The sequence below is a fragment of the Chelon labrosus genome (assembly GCF_963514085.1).
Source record: "Chelon labrosus genome assembly, chromosome: 6".
In the NCBI taxonomy this organism is placed as follows: Eukaryota; Metazoa; Chordata; class Actinopteri; order Mugiliformes; family Mugilidae; genus Chelon; species Chelon labrosus.
In genome coordinates, this window is record NC_140342.1 from 1,023,902 (window position 1) to 1,043,011 (window position 19,110).

The window sequence follows — 19,110 nt, forward strand, 5'->3', positions numbered from 1 at the left end:
AAATCCTGACATAGGCTTGGGCTCCCTTGGCTAAAGTCTGATTTAATTAATTATAGACTGTATGTCTTCTCCTGGGACACACATAGGTCACACAGCTACCCCAGGAACCAAGCTGCTACTATTCTATAATAAACTCTTTTCCAGGCCTTACCCTCAAAAGTTAATTAACACACGTTTCCCAAATAACAAACAACTTAGACTAAATAACAACGAAGACCCAGTGTATAAACTACGCATTGAGTTTATTAAACTACAATTAATATAAATGTTATTGACAGGTGTCATTGTAGACATCTGTCTATAATGACCCCCCCCCCCCCCCCCCCCCCCCCCGCGAGCGCGCGCTCACTATTTCCTCTTTCTTTATCAACGCAGACTAAAGACTAAACCAGTTGCAGGATAACTGGACTGATTTCGCAGGTGTGAAGCAGAGTCCGCATCAAGTGTAAAAAAGTAGACAGAATCATTTTTCAAAAACAAACATTAAATACATTAAATGTTTGTTCGGTAAAGTAAAGTCAGTGTAGCCTACCTCTGTGGAGCTTTTTAGGAGAAAGCCTAACTTTTGCTTTCCAGGAGGTCCCACCATAGCAGCCTACTTTCCTAGTTATCTTAGCTGCTTCGCCTCCTCTCGGCCGTAGATTCGCGAATCCTGCCGAAAATACACAGACGACCGGGGATTCGCATTTTGGATTAAAAAAATAAATAATAATCTATCGGAGCATGAGAAGAAATGTCCCAGGAAGGATGTCTATGTGTTTCTGCACCAGGAAGAACACACAGCACATAGGGAAAGAGAAGTGTGAACTGGCTGGTCAAGAGAGAATAAAAGGATAAGAGGGTTGGAGGAAGGGGGCGGGGTGGGCTAATTGGATTGAGGCGTTCGGCACCAAGGACAGCTCCAGATCAACAGCTTGTTTCCAGCTGGACTCTTGCTCGACACGGTGGTGGCCACATTCGTGTTCACTTTGAGCATTCGTCTGTATTTGATTTGACGACCTCAAGCTTATTTACGCGCATTTGTTGGGCCTACATCAGTTTTGTTCACAGCGACATATAGCTGTCTACTACTTGCAGTGTGCTAGTTGATTTTCATTCAAGTACACAGCCATGCCTGATAACAACTGAGATGCGTTTACAACAACTGCATTCCCTCAAAGTACAATCTTCATGGCCTACAGTTATCCACTCCTACCTCCAACCTGCCTATGAAACAGCTTATATTCAGTTATTATAGCAACTTACTCACCTGTAATACAACTACTGCGGTCAGTTTACAGTTTATGCACCTATGCTCTCATTTATATTCATTATCAAACTCTCATGAGTTGCCACCGTGGCCTTAATGTTTGCTCTGGGGGTTTCAGGCCATTCTTGCAAAGATTCACAATTTGTATTGTTACTGACACTATATAAATAAGGTTGAATAGAACTGAACTGAAGCCTTGGGCCAGAAGCAACAGGTTAGCTCACTGCTGTGGTGCTTCATTGTACAATTTGTACACTCTGCTCTAAAGTCAGTCTGCCTTATTGACAGATTGAGAGCAGAAGTCAGTCAGTAGGAGGACGAATATGTTCAAACTTAGTAAGATACCTTTTATTTGAAACAATAATTCACCATATACCACCAGGAAGTTTAATCTGGCAGGAGGGAAGGTCTTCTAGCCTGCAATGTACAAAACACATAAGCCTATTATAACAATGGAAGTAGAAAAGCTAGCTTTGATTTTCTACTTTCAGGTCATGTAAGTTCACTAAAGCTTTTACAGTGGAAATTGTTATAAACAGAATACTTGTTATTCTGTTAGAGGATTTATTGTGATTTTGTCAGGCTCTCTGGTGAGTTTTGGGCCTAAATAGTAAATGAATTGTCTCAGGCCATCTTTGTAGTTTCAGCAGTTATACACATATGGTTGGAACAACGTATAAATTCATTTCTGATAAGTGCACATGGCTTGTCCTTTAACCCTTTATGGGGTCTCAGGTCAAATCAGGGTCACATATGGTCTGCAAGGTCCACCTCTGCATGAACGCTGAGCATAACTGCTTTATTAGGTACCATGAAGAAGTGGCGTAATGTTGTCTAATGTGAAAATGTCTATGTTGACAAGTGCCTGAATCATGTTCTAATGCTCTAAGTATATATTTACATTTGTTTGCCACTTAAGAACAAGGAACCATATACGGTAAATTAATTAATCTTGATTTTCTGTATTAAAATTAAAATTGTTGAAAAATTTTACAAATGTAAAAGCAAAGCACATATTTAACATCATTTAAGATGAACTGCACAAAGCAATGCTGAAGTAAACAAAAAGGAAGGCTGGCAAATGTTTGGAACGAACTGAATGAAAATGAACACAAATCTACAAATAGTTATTTGAATTTTTTAACTTTATTACTTTACTGTTTTGCGAAATCAATCTGTTGACATGACATCAGTTATTCAATATGGTATTGTGAAAAAAAAACATGAAAATGAGTGTCAACATACTGCTGCTGAAGACCAAAGGCTTAAGATGGCGAAGGACCTGCAAATAAATATTACTGACAGTTGGAAGAGTTATTGACAGGAATAATGGAGAGCCAGAGAACATAACAGATGATGACCACTGAGACAGTTCAGACACACTTCAGTACTATTTTACTATTTTACTACTGTACATTTCACATTTCCTTTTATTTCTCACCTTTCAAATTTTCATTTGCTTCTGTTATCTTGTCTTCTCATTTATTCTGCGTTTATTGGACCCCTGCCAGTAAGTGTGGTACAATAGTGAACATGTATGCATTCTAATAGAACAGACCTGCACTAAATTTTAGCTTCATCAAGGCTGTGGTATTGAACATTTGTTCAAAATAACTGAAAGAAACAGTTCTTTCCATTTGGGAGGCTGTGTTTCCTAATACTATTGAATTGTATTGTGTTGCCTTTTTTTGACATCCCCATATTAGTCAGTAGGCTAGGGAAAATAAAAGAAACAGAGGTGTCTACTTCAATTCATACTTTACTATACTTTAAGTGGCACAATGCAAAGCATCTCTTTATCCAAGTCCTTCTTTGTGGTATGTTGCAAATGTGTAAACAGTGGTACATTTAAATTGTCATCATCTCCAATTGAGGGATGTAAAGATGAGTTAAGGATAAGCTGGGACTCATGGGTTCCAATTTTTAACATTTGAAAACTGTAACTGGGGTGTGCACGCAGTTTGAACAATTTGGTTTCAGTTTTCCTCGAGTGTCTGTCAGTTAAAAGAAATTACACGGGAGCACACATTAACAAGGATTCGTTATTGCAGCCTATGACTTCTGGGAAATTCCCATTTTTAAGGAATTGTACCTTGCATTTAGCCTGGGTTGTAGAGTGTATTTAATATAATTTTAATATGCCTTGATAGCTTTACATTTCTCTGTGAAAGACGCAAACAACTTTAAAGATATAAACGCAGGGAGACAAAATATACAGGTCGTGCTACAGTTTTCTATGTGAGTACCAGCAGTCAAGGGAGTTTATCTTGATTTCTTAAAACTAGGAAAAGATGAGCAACTACCAAATTAAATCTGAATTTGATTAGATTTGTGTGCATGTTAACTCATACACTGATGAAGCACTACATCTAAAAGGAACACCATGAATGACAGATAATAATATGCTTCATATTATGGTAGCTGAAATAAATGGAGCACCAGACAGTATTTCAGATGTCAGAATACAGGCAAAGAATGATGTGTAGATTACATAGCGGAGAATTATCAAATAGAAATAAACATACATTACAATATGTTTCACAATGTAAAAATATATTAAAAATGACAAATGTTAAATGTTAAATTTAAAAAGGGAAAGAGTACAGGCCACGGCATCATTTTCTATGCGGTTACCTGTACTCCAGGTAGCTTATCCAGATTTATCTTTAAAAGTTAAAATGTGTAATTTATGGTCATCAAGAAATGTAGTGTTTAATACTTGTACTGTGCCTTCACACTAGCATTCTGTGGATACAACAGCATGCTTAGTGTTATGCAATGAAGCCATTTGTCAACTTAAAACTCTGGAAGGATGATATTAATTCAGACTTGTTACACTTTGAATGTCACTTACTCAAGAACACCTCAGTGATGTGATGTGATGTGATGTAGGCCTGTGGAACTGCATGAGTAAAGTAATAAATGTCCAAGAAAACTGAGGACCAGGACAGCTCTGCAATTACCTTTAAACAGTTCACTGCATAATGTAATGCAGTTGCTTCCTTGTAATATTGTCTTTTATGCCTGGAAAACACTGGTCAACTTGAAAATCTGAAGCGATTTCACTAAATCACTAACAGAGAGACAGCCTTCCATCAATTATGAATCAAAATAAAGGTGCACTATTAAGACTCAACATAAACAGGAGTACATGCATAATTAAATAAACATAAAACACATTGCTATTAGAACATAGTTGGGGGGAGGGGAATAAAAAAGCCTAGCAAAGTCTGTATCCAAACCCTCTGATTTGAGTCATTGGTTAACAAAGAAGAGTCTGCAGGGATGGGACAAGCACAAGAATGAACAAGAACAACTTAACTATGTACATCCGACTAACATTGTGGCATTATATTATTACATTTGTTGCATTTCTCCTTCTGGTTTGATCCCAAGGTGGTTGGAATGTTGGTGCGGAGGAAAACTTTCCACAGCAGATGATGTTTGTGTCTTCACTTATGTCCGATTTGCAGCAGCTGCTCCTTACCATTAACGGTTAATGACCGCAGCTGCCCATCTTCTTCCACCTCCACCCGTTCCTGACCGTTTTCAACAATTCTGACAGAAGATAGGACAAGAAAGAGGGGAGAAACTTTAGATGATGATAAACGAAAATTTGCATCTACCTCAGTCAAGAAAAAAACATTTCATTAGCAGAGGTTGGATTTACAGTGCTTCTGTGACAAGTAAATTAACTCCATACCATATTTTACAAGGACTGGACTATACACCTCTCAGTTTATACGGATTCAAGACTCCAGAAATGTAAAACTACAATAGTGTGATAAATCTTTTACACATGACTTGGCAATGCCTAAAGGAATATTCCGAATTAAACTTTAGATATCACTGAAATCAAAATTCTGCATAATGTTTTGGTATATGCTGTAAACAATGTCGAGGTCTGCCCCAGCTGATGTCTACCATTGCTGCCACCACTAATCCTGCTACTGCTTCTATGACTATTACTAACTTTGGTGTAATCTCCGACAAATACAACAAATACAAATCAAGGATGGGAAAAAAAACGCTTTCCTCTGAACATCTCATGACCGTGGAGACAGAAGTCATTAAATACAGTCAAAATCAATGGTCTCCTGAAGAAGTTAAGACACTCCGCAAAGATCTGACTGTCAAAAGAAATAGTCAGCTTTACAAGCTTGACCCCACTCTACAGGATAGCAGTATGAGAGTCGGTGGATGAGTTGCCACTCTCATCTTGCATGATATTCATGACAAAATTGGGCACTGCAGTCACAACTACATGTTGTCACAATTAAGACAAAAATTTTGGATTCCTCAGCCAACATCAGCCATAAGGAGACTTTTTAACAGTGCACAGTCTGTAGACGACTAAAAGGTCAAGTTGGTCTGCAACAAACGGCAAACCTGTCAGAAGACCGCACTGTACCAGATAAACTACCTTTCACCAATGTAGGTTCAATTCAGTTCAATTCAATTTTATTTATATAGCGTCAATAACAATACAAATTGTCTCAAGACGCTTTACAAAACCCGGCCTGAAACCCCCAGAGCAAGCCTGAAGGCGACGGTGGCAAGGAAAAACTCCCTTTTAACAGGAAGAAACCTTGAGCAGAACCCAGCTCATATGGAGGGACCCATCTGCCTAAGGCCAGCCGGGTACAGACAGAAGAAAGAGAGAAGAGAACAGCAAGATAAACATACATCTGTCTTAGATACACATATCTGACTAAAGCGTACATGTGGAATCTTATGATACAAACTGATGATGTTACATGACAGTTTGAAAATGTAAGAGGAATCATAGGCAGGTTGGAGAATTGTTCATTCAGGTAGGAGTGGATAACTGCAGGAGGCCATGAAGACTGGGCAGGTTGATGAGACCACAACAACAGATGTACTGTAGTATGGAGCTCCACAGGAAACACACAACTCCAGGCCAGAAACACTGGCCTGGAGTTGTTGTGGGGGGCACACACAGCAGTTAACATACTATACAGTAATAGCACAGATTTGCATGACTAGTAGTATATAGGAAGTTGGAGGACAAGAGCTCTGTGCCAGAGAAAAGAAAGTGGAGGACGCGAGAGAGGAGAGAGAAGAGGACATGTGTTTGGTGCATCGTGCCCCAGAAGCCAGGCCTATAGCAGCATAACTAAGGGATGGTTCAGAATCAGAATCAGAATCAGAATACTTTATTAATCCTTCAAGGAAATAGTTTTTTTGCTGTTGCTCCCATAAAGTGACAGCTGCTAGTTAATGGAAATACAAATACAATAGAATAAAAGTAATACAAAAATATATAAAAAATAAAGTAAGATGTATTTAAAGTAAAAGAAACAATATTGCACAAGTATTCACAATATACAGAGGTAAGAGGTTGCAAATAAATTAACAGCGTCTGAAGTGTTAAAGGTGTTAAGAGTGACCAACACTCAGCAGGAGGAGTTACACTATATTACCAAAAGTATTCGCTCACCCATTCAAATGATCAGAATCAGGTGTTCTAATCACTTGGCCTGGCCCCAGGTGTATAAATTCAAGCACTCAGGCATGCAGACTGTGAAACAAGACATTTGTGAAAGAATGGGCCGCTCTCAGGAGCTCAGTGAATTCCAGCGTGGAACTGTCATAGGATGCCACTTGTGCAACAAATCCAGTCGTGAAATTTCCTCGCTCCTAAATATTCCACAGTCAACTGTCAGCTCTATTATAACAAAATGGAAGCGTTTGGGAAAAACAGCAACTCAGCCACGAAGTGGTAGGCCACGTAAAGTGACGGAGAGGGGTCAGCGGATGCTGAAGCGCATAGTGCAAAGAGGTCGCCGACTTTCTGCACAGTCAATTGCTACAGAGCTACAAACTTCATGTGACCTTCAGATTAGCCCAAGTACAGTACGCAGAGAGCTTCATGGAATGGGTTTCCATGGCCGAGCAGCTGCAGCCAAGCCACACATCACCAAGTGCAATGCAAGGCGTCGGATGCAATGGTGTAAAGCACGCCGCCACTGGCCTCTAGAGCAGTGGAGACGCGTTCTCTGGAGTGATGAATCACGCTTTACCATCTGGCAATCTGATGGACGAGTCTGGGTTTGGAGGTTGCCAGGAGAACGGTACATTTCAGATTGCATTGTGCCAACTGTGAAATTTGGTGGAGGAGGAATTATGGTATGGGGTTGTTTTTCAGGAGCTGGGCTTGGCCCCTTAGTTCCAGTGAAAGGAACATTGAATGCTTCAGGATACCAAAACATTTTGGACAATTCCATGCTCCCAACCTTGTGGGAACAGTTTGGAGCGGGCCCCTTCCTCTTCCAACATGACTGTGCACCAGTGCACAAAGCAAGGTCCATAAAGACGTGGATGACAGAGTCTGGTGTGGATGAACTTGACTGGCCTGCACAGAGTCCTGACCTGAACCCGATAGAACACCTTTGGGATGAATTAGAGCGGAGACTGAGAGCCAGGCCTTCTCGACCAACATCAGTGTGTGACCTCACCAATGCGCTTTTGGAAGAATGGTCAAAAATTCCTATAAACACTCTCCTCAACCTTGTGGACAGTCTTCCCAGAAGAGTTGAAGCTGTAATAGCTGCAAAAGGTGGACCGACATCATATTGAATTCTATGAGTTAGGAATGGGATGGCACTTCAGTTCATAGAATGAGTAAAGGCAGGTGAGCGAATACTTTTGGTAATATAGTGTATAAAGGTTGATGGCCACAGGCAGGAATGACCTCCTCCTGGCGTTCTGTGGTGCATTTGGTTAGAATGACTCTGTTACTAAAGGTACTCCTTAGACTGGCCAGTGTGTTGTGGAGTGGGTGAGATGAGTTGTCCAGGATGGTCTCCACTCTTGCCAGCATCCTCCTCTCTGACACTGTGGTTAAAGAGTCCAGCTCCACCCCGACAACATCACTGGCCTTGCGGATCAGTTTGTTGAGTCTATTTGCGTCTGCCGCTCGCAGCCTGCTGCCCCAGCATGCAACGGTGTACAGAAGCGCACTGGCCACCACACTGAGAGAACATCCTCAACATTGTCCGACAGATGTTGAGGGACCTCAGTCTCCTCAAAAAGTAGAGTCGACTCTGGCCCTTCTTGTAGAGTGCCTCAGTGTTCTTTGACCAGTCCAGTTTATTGTCGATGTGCACTCACAGATACTTGTAGTCCTCCACAATGTCCACCTGGGCCCCCCGGATGGTAACGGGGTCACTGGAGCCTTTTTTCTCCTCATGTCCACAACCAGTTCCTTTGTCTTCGTCACATTCAGCCCTAATTTATAAGCTTGATCAAAAAGGGAAGTCTTAAGCCTGACCTTAAAAGTAGAGAGGGTGTCTGCCTCCAGAACCCAAACTGGGACCTGGTTCCACAGGAGAGGAGCCTGATAGCTGAAAGCTCTGCCTCCCATTCTATTTTTTGAAATTCTAGGAACCACAAGTAGGCCTGCACTTTCAGACCGAAGTGATCTGTTGGGATGATATGGTACAGTGAGGTCTTTAAGATATGATGGAGCTAGGCCTTTAAGGGCCTTGTATGTAAGGAGGAGGATTTTAAATTCTATTCTAAATTTTAAAGGGAGCCAGTGAAGAGAAGCTAAAACTGGAGTAATATGATCTCTCTTGCTCAGGGGTCGCGTTAACCGAATATTTTGCGTCATTGACCGTTTTTTTTTTTTTTAAATATGACGGAAAAATCTGAAGGCCGTCCGTCATTTTGACAGATTGCAATTCACACCCCTGACCACTTGGTGGCGATTGACCTCATTAATTGGCTCTTGTCTCTCATCGAAGTTTGAGTTCCAAACATCGTGGAACTTTTGTCGGTGCACGATTTCCTGGTACACCGATTACACTGATGCACACGTCAGAGCTCGGCTAACCATAGACCAGGGATTCCCAAAGTGTGGTGTGCGCACCCCTGGAGGTGCGTGAACTGCCTCTAGGGGGTGGGCGAGATGCAAAATGCAATGGCGGAGAAGAAGTTATCTTCTTCTACGCACCGTATATGCGCAACTAAGGCCAGGCATACACTGGAAGATATTTTAAATCCTTTGATTCAGCTCCATCTCAAACTGCACGACTAGATCGCTGAGTTCAAAAGTTCACAGCCCACGAATCATGTTCTCACACTATACGGCCTGATGCTCTGATACGACTTGACTGCTCACACTGTACGTCCATATACCACACGTCAGACTTTTGTATCCGGAACTGCAACGTCAAAAAGAAGTAGAAGAAGAAGAGGAACCCGGAAGTGGGAGACGCACATCGAAGTTGTTTTGACGTAACTTCAGCGTTAGCACATGCTCTGGAGGGGGTGCGCGGGCAAAAAAGTTTGGGAACTGCTGCCATAGACCATATACAATATATATGTATATATGTCTATGTCTATGCAGCTAACGGCTACCAAAATGGAATCTGCATACCACTGAAGCACTTCAGCCCTACGGTACCGTCCAAGAGCTGTTTACGCTAGCAGTTCTGTTCCCGAGTACGGACAAGACGTGTCGGCAGCCGAAACTTTTATTTTTTTTTTGGTTACCATTTAAAGTAGATATTGTTCTGAAAGAAGTACTTAAAGTTAATGAAACTTTAATGAAAAGGAAATGCTATTGAATATGTCTTTATTGTCATTTTTAAAAAATTAAAATTAAAATGACGGGTAAAAATAGATTATGACGCAATTTTTATGACCTTGTCAGTCAAAATGACCGACAACGAAAAAGTCTAGCGCAACCTCTGCTCTTGCTAATTCCTGTCAATGCTCTTACCGTGGAATTTTGAATCAATTCTTGTCTTTTTAAAGAGCCATTTGGACAGCCAGACAGTAATGAATTACAGTAATCCAGCCTGGAAGACACAAATGCATGAACTAGTTTTTCAGCATCACTCTGAGACAGGATGTTTCTAATTTTGACGATATTACGCAGGTGAAAGAAGGCAGTCCTGGTCACTTGCTTTATGTGACATTTAAAGGACATATCCTCATCATATATAACACCAAGGTTTTTCACAGTAGTACTGGAGGCCAAGGTAATGCCATCCAAAGAAACCACGTGATTATTTAGGTGTTGATTATTTTGGACCCTTTGATGTCAAACTGGGCAGAAGAAATGCCTCGACAGTAACCAGGAAGGAAGAGATCAAGTGGCATCACAGGCAATTCACTACAATCATTGAAGTGCAGCGGTGGGACAAAAAGAAGGCAAGATTTTTGATGGTGTCTTGTCCAGAGGTGGTTAAGCTATACAATTGAAGCAATGGGCAGTACTGTGGTCCGTACCTGTCAGTCTGTACTGTACAGAAATCCAGTCAAAAAAGTGGACCCTGAGAATGACCACACATGCTTTTGACCTGGCTGTGGCCAACAGTTGGTTCGAGTATAGTCTGGATGCCAAGAGGGCCAATATCCGGACAAAAGACATCCTGGATCTCCTCTATTTCAAGATGAATGTGGCCCATTGTCTGGTGAGAGTCCATAAAACAGGGTCAGCACAACGTGGAAAACAGAGTATGTCTCCAGAAACACAGCATCTATTTCCGACCGGTTCAGGATTTAAGGTCTCCACCGAAACTGCTTCAAGCCTGCTCATCAAAAATGAGGATACATGAAAATATCCTCAAGGTGATGTCTTCTCTAGGGCTAGTTCCAGTTCCATTCCAAGTAAATGTTTGATCAGTTTGTTAGCCTAATAAAACAAACAAAAAAAAAAAAACTATGGTAATGTATTGGAAGTGATTGTAATGTAATGGACACGAAAAAATACTACTAAAAAAACCCTTTGTTTCTATGTTAGAGAGGAATTAAAATCAAAACAAATTTTGCCTAGCAGAAAAAATGCAGGTCTGAAGGGGATGTATCTTACAACACGCTGTGAAGTACTATTAAATGCTATTATTGACGGTGCCAGTTTATATAGGCTATATATATTGGCAGCGCACAGTATTGATAAGCTCATGTGATTATGCTCAGTTATGTTGTGTTCTGCTAGTTGACATTGTTGCTGTGGTTGTAGAGGGTGTTTTTTTTTTTTTTTTTTTTCCTGAGAGCCATTATTAGAAGCCACATATTAGAAGTGTCAGACTGACGGTGTTTATGGTGTTAACGTGGTCTACGGCCGACAGTAGCCTGTGTTCAAGCTTCAATTACCTTGCAGAAAAGCCTCCGTAGCCTCTTTTGTGTGAGACACTACACGTGCCTCACACTACACATCGACTAGTCGACGTCGACACGACTTTCAACAGATATTAGTTGACTTTGAAACAATCCAAAGTCATTCAAAGCCAGTCTAAAACCACAATGCACTCCATCTGTTTCAACTCACAGCTGCTCCTCATTATGATATTTTATTTGGTAAATTTCTACCTTTTAGTAGTGATCTTCCTGCCATTGATGATCTTCGTGGAGGTGGACACAGAACGAAAGCTATGCATGTTTCCTCCAGCTCCTCCTTCAACCGAGGCTGAAGAGAATGAGGTGAAGCCTCCACCTGACAGACTGCCCATGTTTGTCAAGTGGCCTATGTGACCCATGGAACTCATGGAGTTGAAAGAACTGAAGCCTAAGCAAACAGGAGAGAGTCTCACCTAAACAGGTAACACTGGTTTGGAACTTTGAGTAACTAATAATAACAATAAAAAGAATAAGGATAATTAAATAATACAGGCAAATTTCTTGCTCTGCCTTGCCAAGTGGCTTGTTTGGTCTATAGTGGAACATGCTTATCATTCTTATACAATCACTGGTGCATTTCGTACCTGAGTCAAAATGTGAGAATCCAGGACCAAAGGGAGGAACACCAACAAAACCTCCTAAAAACGGGTCACCTACTCGGCTGCGAATCTGACGACTTTGGTGCTGCTGTGCACTGCTGTAAAATGGATCATTAGCAAATGGATCTGGACCTAAGAGGACAGGACAAACAACATTTGCTTCAAGTTAAAACTCTTCAAGCGCATGCTTGTGATGTAGCAACTGATTTACTTGGATTTTTATGTCTTACCGAAAAAATCTGCAAATGGGTCTCTGCCACTGAAGAATTCTCTAAAGACATCTTCTGGGTTACGGAATGTGAACGTTTCACGGAAATGCTCTCCATTATGGAAATGACCCCCTGAAACATTGTGTCAATGCAAAGTGATGTTTACAAACCTAGACCAAAGGCAAATAAATTAATAAATTAATAATGCATCTGATGCTGCTATGTCAGTGTTTATTCCATCAGTTGGATTCCATTCCAAGAAGCATTAAACAAACAAACAAAGCCTCTGCACATTATCAGATACTGTCAACATGTACAGTGCTCCCCTTTTTCCACATTTTGTTATATTACAGCCTTATTCCAAAATGGATTAAATATTTTTTTTTTCCCTCAAAATTCTACATACAACAACACATAATGGCAATATGATTTATTTATTATTTTTTTGAGATTTTTGCAAATTTATTAAAAATAAAAAAACTAAGAAATCAGGTGTACATAAGTATTCACTTTGTTGATGCACCTTTGGGAGCAATTACAGCCTCAAGTCTTTTTTAATATGATGCCACAAGCTTGGCATACCACACGCCAGTCCTTTGATATCTTGGCTATGAGCTTAGGGTCGTTGTCCTGCTGAAAGATGGACCATGGCCCCAGTCTGTTTTTTTTTTCAGTCAATTAATATGTGGTGAAAGTCGACTTGACGTTGACTAGTTGATGATGTCATGCATAAAAACACAGTACGTATAAAGTAATGCTGTGCTACCATGAAACCTATATTCTTGACCTGAATGCATATTATAGCATCTCACAAAAAAGAAGCCACAGAGGCTTTTCTGCAATATAATTGAAGCTTGAACACAGGCTACTGCTACTGACAAATGTATTTTATAAATGACTGCTAGCATTAACAGCTCTTATAAGAGCTGTTAATGCTAGCAGTCCTGGTCCGAGTACGGACAAGACGTGTCGGCAGCCCAAACTTTTTTTTTTTTTAAAGTCGACTTTAACCAATTTCTCCTCAGACGTTGTTGCACTCCTCCTTTGTGCATTAAATAGGAGGGGCGGGGGCGCGGGGAGCAGTGCAGAGAGCTCCGTGTCAGCAGCTTGCCTGGAGCAAGGATCACAGCGCAAATTTGAACTGATATACGCGATATAGTCTAATTCCATATCGCATAAAAAATATATTTTTTATATCGATATATATTTTTTTATCGATATATCGCCCAGCCCTAATGCAACATTAACTGTGGGACCTTATATAGACAAATATGTGCCTTTCTAAAACATGTCCAATCAACTGAATTTACCACAGATGGACTCTAATTAAGCTGTAGAAACATGTCAAGGATGATCAGTGGAAACAGGAGGCACCCGAGCTCAATTTTGAGCTTCATGGCAAAGGCTGTGAATACTTACGTACATGTGATTTCTTAGTGTTTTATTTTTAATAAATTTGCAAAATTCTCAAAAAGAAATTTTTAATCCATTTTGGTATAAGGCTGTATCATAACAAAATGTGGAAAAGGTGAAGTGCTGTGAATACTTTCCGGATGCACTGTAATTGTGAGCTTCATCTCATATTTGAAAAAATATAAAGTTAAAAGACAAACATTTGTATGGCTATCTGAAGGAATTCACTGACATAATGCATCCATTGCTCCTTGCTTGGTTGTCTCAATGAAGTAGCCTAACCTAAACCTTTACCTTAAATTGCCTTTAACCTTAGTCTTGAACGGCCCTTCAAAGTGTTAACTCTACTTGACTCGTAGGTCTTAAGGTTGAAAAGTAACACTTACCTCTTCCTCTGTTACTCCCTGTCAGCCCCTCTTTGCCGTAACGATCGTATAGGCTCCTCTTGTTGGCTGGAACACAAAAGTGTAAGTAATAAGTAAGTAATGAGTAAGACCATGACCACTGAAAAGAAAATGTATGTTAGATCTGAACTAATCTGCTCCCCTCACACCCTGTGCTGTTGGTATGAGCTTTATTCCTTGTCTCTAGGATAGTTACTAGTGTCTGGCAGATATTCGCAGGCTCACGCAGACAACTATGATACAAACCATCTGACAGGACTTCATAAGCCTCCGACAGCTCTTTAAATTTCTTCTCAGCCTCCTCCTTGTTTTCAGGGTTTTTATCAGGGTGCCACCTCAGGGCCAGCCTTCTGTACCTGCACCAGGACACAAGTGTTGTTGGTACAAAAGAAATATGCAAAGAGACATCTTTCATTTTATTTTATTCATGACTTTTTCTGTCATGATAAAGTGAACTGGAAGAAAACATCAGCTTTTCTCAGTAAGTTACATTTACAATTATAGTGTCTCATGTATTGTTAAGTGTATGGTGGCAATGGAATTCTATTTGAAATGGCATCACGGGGGACTGTCCTGTCTCCATTTCTTTTCACCCTTCACACCTCTGATTTCCAGTACAGCTCTGCTTCCTGCCACTTGCAGAAGTTCTCTGATGACTCTGCAGTGGTTGGGTGTATTAGAGATGGACAGAAGGTGGAGTATAGGACACTGATCTGAGACTTTGTCGAGTGGTCACAGGCAAACTACCTACTCCTAAATGTGGACAAGACAAAGGAGCTGGGGCCTCACGTACGAAGGTTGCGTGCGTACAAAAACGTTCCACACGTACTTGCGCACGTAAAAGTTCAGATGTATCAAGAGTGAAATGTCCAGGTACTTTGTACATGCCTACGCCAACGACATGGCTGGCGTACGCTGGGTTCTACAGATGTCGATCCTTATATATTGCAGACACTTAGAGGTGATGCCGGGAAACTGTCATAAATGTGAAAACTATTACTCCGACCGATCGGGACTGTGCCGGTCAACCCTGAGCAGAGCCATGCCAGCAGTGTGGGACGGAATTATCCGCATGTCAGCCAGGTATATCAAATTCCCATACAATGCATCTGAACAGGTCAACATTGAAGAGCAATTTGCAGCGAGAGACGGTTTTGAATGTATTGGAGCTATCGACTGCGCACACGTTGCTATAAAAGCGCCATCGCATGAATTTGTAAATGTCAACAGGAAACGTTTTCATTCGATCAATGTACAGATCATATGTGATGCGCAAATGCAACTAACCAACATTGTGGCAGCGTGCCAAAGAACACATTTTTGCGCATCTCCACTCCAGTGAGTAGCGTCTCCAATTTGCTTTCTGTGAAGTTCTTCTTTTTTCCTGTCTTATTCATTCTTATGTTTTTGTTTTCTGATCACGCAGAGAGGGGAATCTCAGGTGCAGGGTAAATTTAAATATAATTTGCATATTTAAAAGGGGCGTGGACAGGGAGTTGCATATTTAAAAGGGGCGTGGACAGCGAGGGGTCAGGTACCCTCGATTGGAATGTACAAAGTAGAAATGCTTCTAAATCTGAGCGTGCGACACGTTTTAGAAGGAAATCCACGCAAGTCTTCGTAAATTAGGCCCCTGTTTACTGACTTCAGGAGGAAGAGGACACCAGTGGAACTCCAGACTCATCGGGGATATCACTATCACTAGCGTATCATAACAAAATATTGGTGAAATGAACGGGTTTCGCGGCAGATAATGCGTTATTTAGAGGCTGCGTTTCGGTGCCCCGATCACTCCCACCATAAGGATATGCGGCGCTCCGCTGGAGCTAAATATCTTCCGAAGGACTAAAAATGACACCAAAGTTATATGGTTGTAAAAAACAGTAGTTCCGCTTTAAGTTAATGCACTGTTGTACTGTGGTGTTCATAACGTTTGCAATATGTGAAGAAGTGTAACGCCATAACTGCTTACCAAGTCGTTAGTTATGTTTGCACGTGCAAGAACAATCGTCACCTGCAAACACAACATACAACCTTACCGCACCAGAGGACCAACTAGCTTTTACTGACCAGTGGGATAAAATGATGGTAGAGTGTAGGTTTGCAGCGGTACAATGCTCCTGACCCAGTGGTGATGATTACATTTTTTTTTACAGGTTCACCAGAATTAAATAAATCATCTACTGAAATGAAACTTATGGCTCTCTGGTTTAGCTAAACCCATATCTGCATGTTAGACTCAACTCTTTATGCCAGTTACAGCCTGATGTTACCTAAAATCCCTGTGCAGATATATTCTCTACTGTTTGACAGATGAGAGAACATTTTAACACTTTATGAACTCACGCTTTCTTTATGTCATCTGCAGATGCACCCCTCCGTATTCCCAAAATCTGGTAGTAGTCCACCATGATGGATAAATGGAGAAACGTCAGTGAGCTTGATAGACCTAAAAGAACAAGAAGAGCTGCTCAGTAGTGTTATAACTAGATAACATTTACATTCGCTTCACTTTTTCTGCCAAATATTTAACATCAGACTGACTTACTGCTAGCACCACATAACGCATTGTCTAATATTCTTGATTTATCAGTGAAATACAGTAGCTTCAGACAGAAAAAAATGAATTCACGAATGTTATAACCTGCACTACAATTTTGAAGTTATTACCATTTAAATTTGTTATCACCCTCTTTACCTACCTTCGACATAATAGATAAACTAAATGTTTACATCAGTAACTGGTGGTTGCTTCCACTTATTGTGTAGCAGTGTGGTTAATATCATTGAACTTCAAAGGTTTTTACATTTTGTTTTTCAAATCTTCCTATCTACTAAGCACAAGTTTATTCTTATTTTTTAAAACAACTGTATTCATGTAATCCAGTTCTGATACTGCTCTGACAGGACAAGGACTGTTCTTCTTCTCATCAAAAGCATGCTATTATGGTATTTATTGCAGAAATAAATGAGTATTGTTGAACTTGAAGTCTCCACCATCCATGACTCAAAAGTTATATGTGACTTCTGTGTTGTGTTTACCTGTTAAACTGGTATGCTATGTAGCCCTCTGCCCCAACTAATACCAAAAGCAGTCATTCTGAATGCACCAAATCTGCTGAAACTCATCTAAACCCTTATACAAGCAAAGTAAGACTATCATTGGAATACGGCTGCTGACACAGTTTTAGCGTGTTTACCACAAGCACTAAAGATTTGAATGAAGTTGCAAAATGACACAGTGACAAGAAGATACCTGCTCGGTCCAGTATTGTCATGGACGAGTCACTGCACAAATCTGACATCTGTGTTGTGACCTACATGGCATACAGAATCTCTGGAGGCTCACAGGGTTACTGCCAATAGTCCATTTACTTCATATCAGTAAAACATTGATGGATAAGGCTTGTTGTCTCTGTGGGTAATAGTGGTCTCTACAGCAAAATATCATCTCTTTTTTGTATTTTTAACAATATTGTAATTGTGTTTCTAAACAGACAAAACAAAACAACTTTACTATAATAAATTGACAAATGAGACTTACACACAAGGACAAAAAATTGTATCCTTTGAATTGTTTATCAACTAGCTTTTGCCGCTTTAGAAATTGAATGTGAACTGAACACACAGAAATACATATTTAACTGGCCAGAATGTTAGAACATTCGAGAAAATCTCATATTTTGCTTACTCAATGCCCTTAAATTATAAAGAATTCTTTGTTGAGGACTGCCATGACTTGTTATCGGAATTATTTTTTTCATGATGTAATACCTGTATTTCTTGTATAGTACAGCACAAACTTCATTCAAATTTTAAAATGCGTCCTACTTATTAAGTGTGCCTGACATCTTTGATGACAGTGCATAACTTCTTATGAAGGTGTTTTCCCCCATGTTTTATTGCTGTAGGAGTTTTACGCCAAGCTTCTAAACCTGATCATCGTTTCAGCTTTATGAGGAGCGTTTGCGTAACTATGACCCCCTACTGCTACCTGACTAACGAGACTGAAAAGAAACAACCGTACCGTTAACAGGAAGAATTTTAAACTCTAAATATTTCGCATACCCACCGTGGGAAATGCAACCTCATTGAAATGATGATTTGAGTGGCGGTAGATGTGAACCCAAGGCTGTGGGATTAAAACAATAGCTTAGCTCCATTCGGCATTAAACATTTTTGGTCCGATTATTAGTGCTGTCAAACAGTCTTACCTAGTTCAAATGCAACCGTCCGTGGTTTTAGCAGATGTCTAGACAGACACGGAGTCTGTTTTGTAGGTGACCACAGAAGATAAACAAGTTTTATTCATGACTGGCAGTAGACAGAGTATTAGACCCAGCGTCCTGTTTCTTCTTCATCCTATTCTTGTTATCTGTTTAATAAAACCGAAAGGTGCCTTATCGCCGCCTCCCGGACACAATAGGCTTTGCCCATAGGAACAAACAAATAATACTACCAGTAAATAATGGAATGGTACAGTCATACAGACCCGACTGCAAAGAACTACCGGCAACGAAGGACTATGTAACGTCGCCACTCGTCGCCCATCCCTGAGCCGAAACGTTGTACTTGAACGCACCGCAGAGACAAAAGCCAACAACCAGCTGCTAGGTACGCCGGGAAACCGGAAGAGACACTATTAGCTGGGATGCTGGGAACATGGCTGGGAAGGGAATCCAGAAAGAGGCTCTAGATATCTAAGATTCGGGGGCGTGCAGGCGCAGCAGAGAGAGATATCTATATATATAAAGAAAAGAGTATTGAACCATTTCTCTGTTTATTCCAACTAACTTTTGGAAATATTATTAGCATTGTAGTGGATTGAAGAGAGTAAAATAATAAACACACTGATTGCATCTGACAGTTTAACTGCCTGTAAGCATAACATCTGGTGCACAATAAGTCAGAAAACACTGTGATTAATTAAATATTTTATAATAGTGGGCTAACTACTACCTTCCTTTGTCTGCTGCTCATGTCTGCATCGAGGGGAATGAGCAGTTCTTGGCAAATCAAGCAAAGGAAAGATAGACTAGATGTGTATTTCTTTATACAGTTTATGAGATCTTCAAATTCCCATA

The 19,110-nt window shown here is 40.5% G+C and overlaps 1 protein-coding gene across 4 annotated transcripts; it reads right to left on the bottom strand.

The window, feature by feature from the left end:
• Positions 1 to 1,432: 1,432 nt before the first annotated feature.
• Positions 1,433 to 18,807, bottom strand: dnajb6a (DnaJ heat shock protein family (Hsp40) member B6a). Of its 4 annotated transcripts, XM_084546203.1 has the most exons (8): positions 18,241 to 18,807; positions 16,373 to 16,475; positions 14,273 to 14,382; positions 14,009 to 14,074; positions 12,231 to 12,341; positions 11,986 to 12,132; positions 11,594 to 11,789; positions 1,433 to 4,807 (listed from the first exon to the last, which is right to left on the bottom strand). In XM_084546203.1, the coding sequence occupies exons 2-8, from the start codon at positions 16,435 to 16,437 to the stop codon at positions 4,702 to 4,704; spliced, it is 801 nt and encodes a 266-aa protein (XP_084402329.1). In that variant the 5' UTR covers positions 16,438 to 16,475; positions 18,241 to 18,807; the 3' UTR covers positions 1,433 to 4,701. The 4 variants fall into 4 exon arrangements, 1 of the variants encoding a protein (XP_084402329.1); XR_014699105.1 differs by having other exon boundaries at positions 11,594 to 12,132; XR_014699106.1 differs by lacking the exon at positions 18,241 to 18,807 and adding an exon at positions 18,099 to 18,141 and having other exon boundaries at positions 11,594 to 12,132.
• Positions 18,808 to 19,110: the final 303 nt, after the last annotated feature.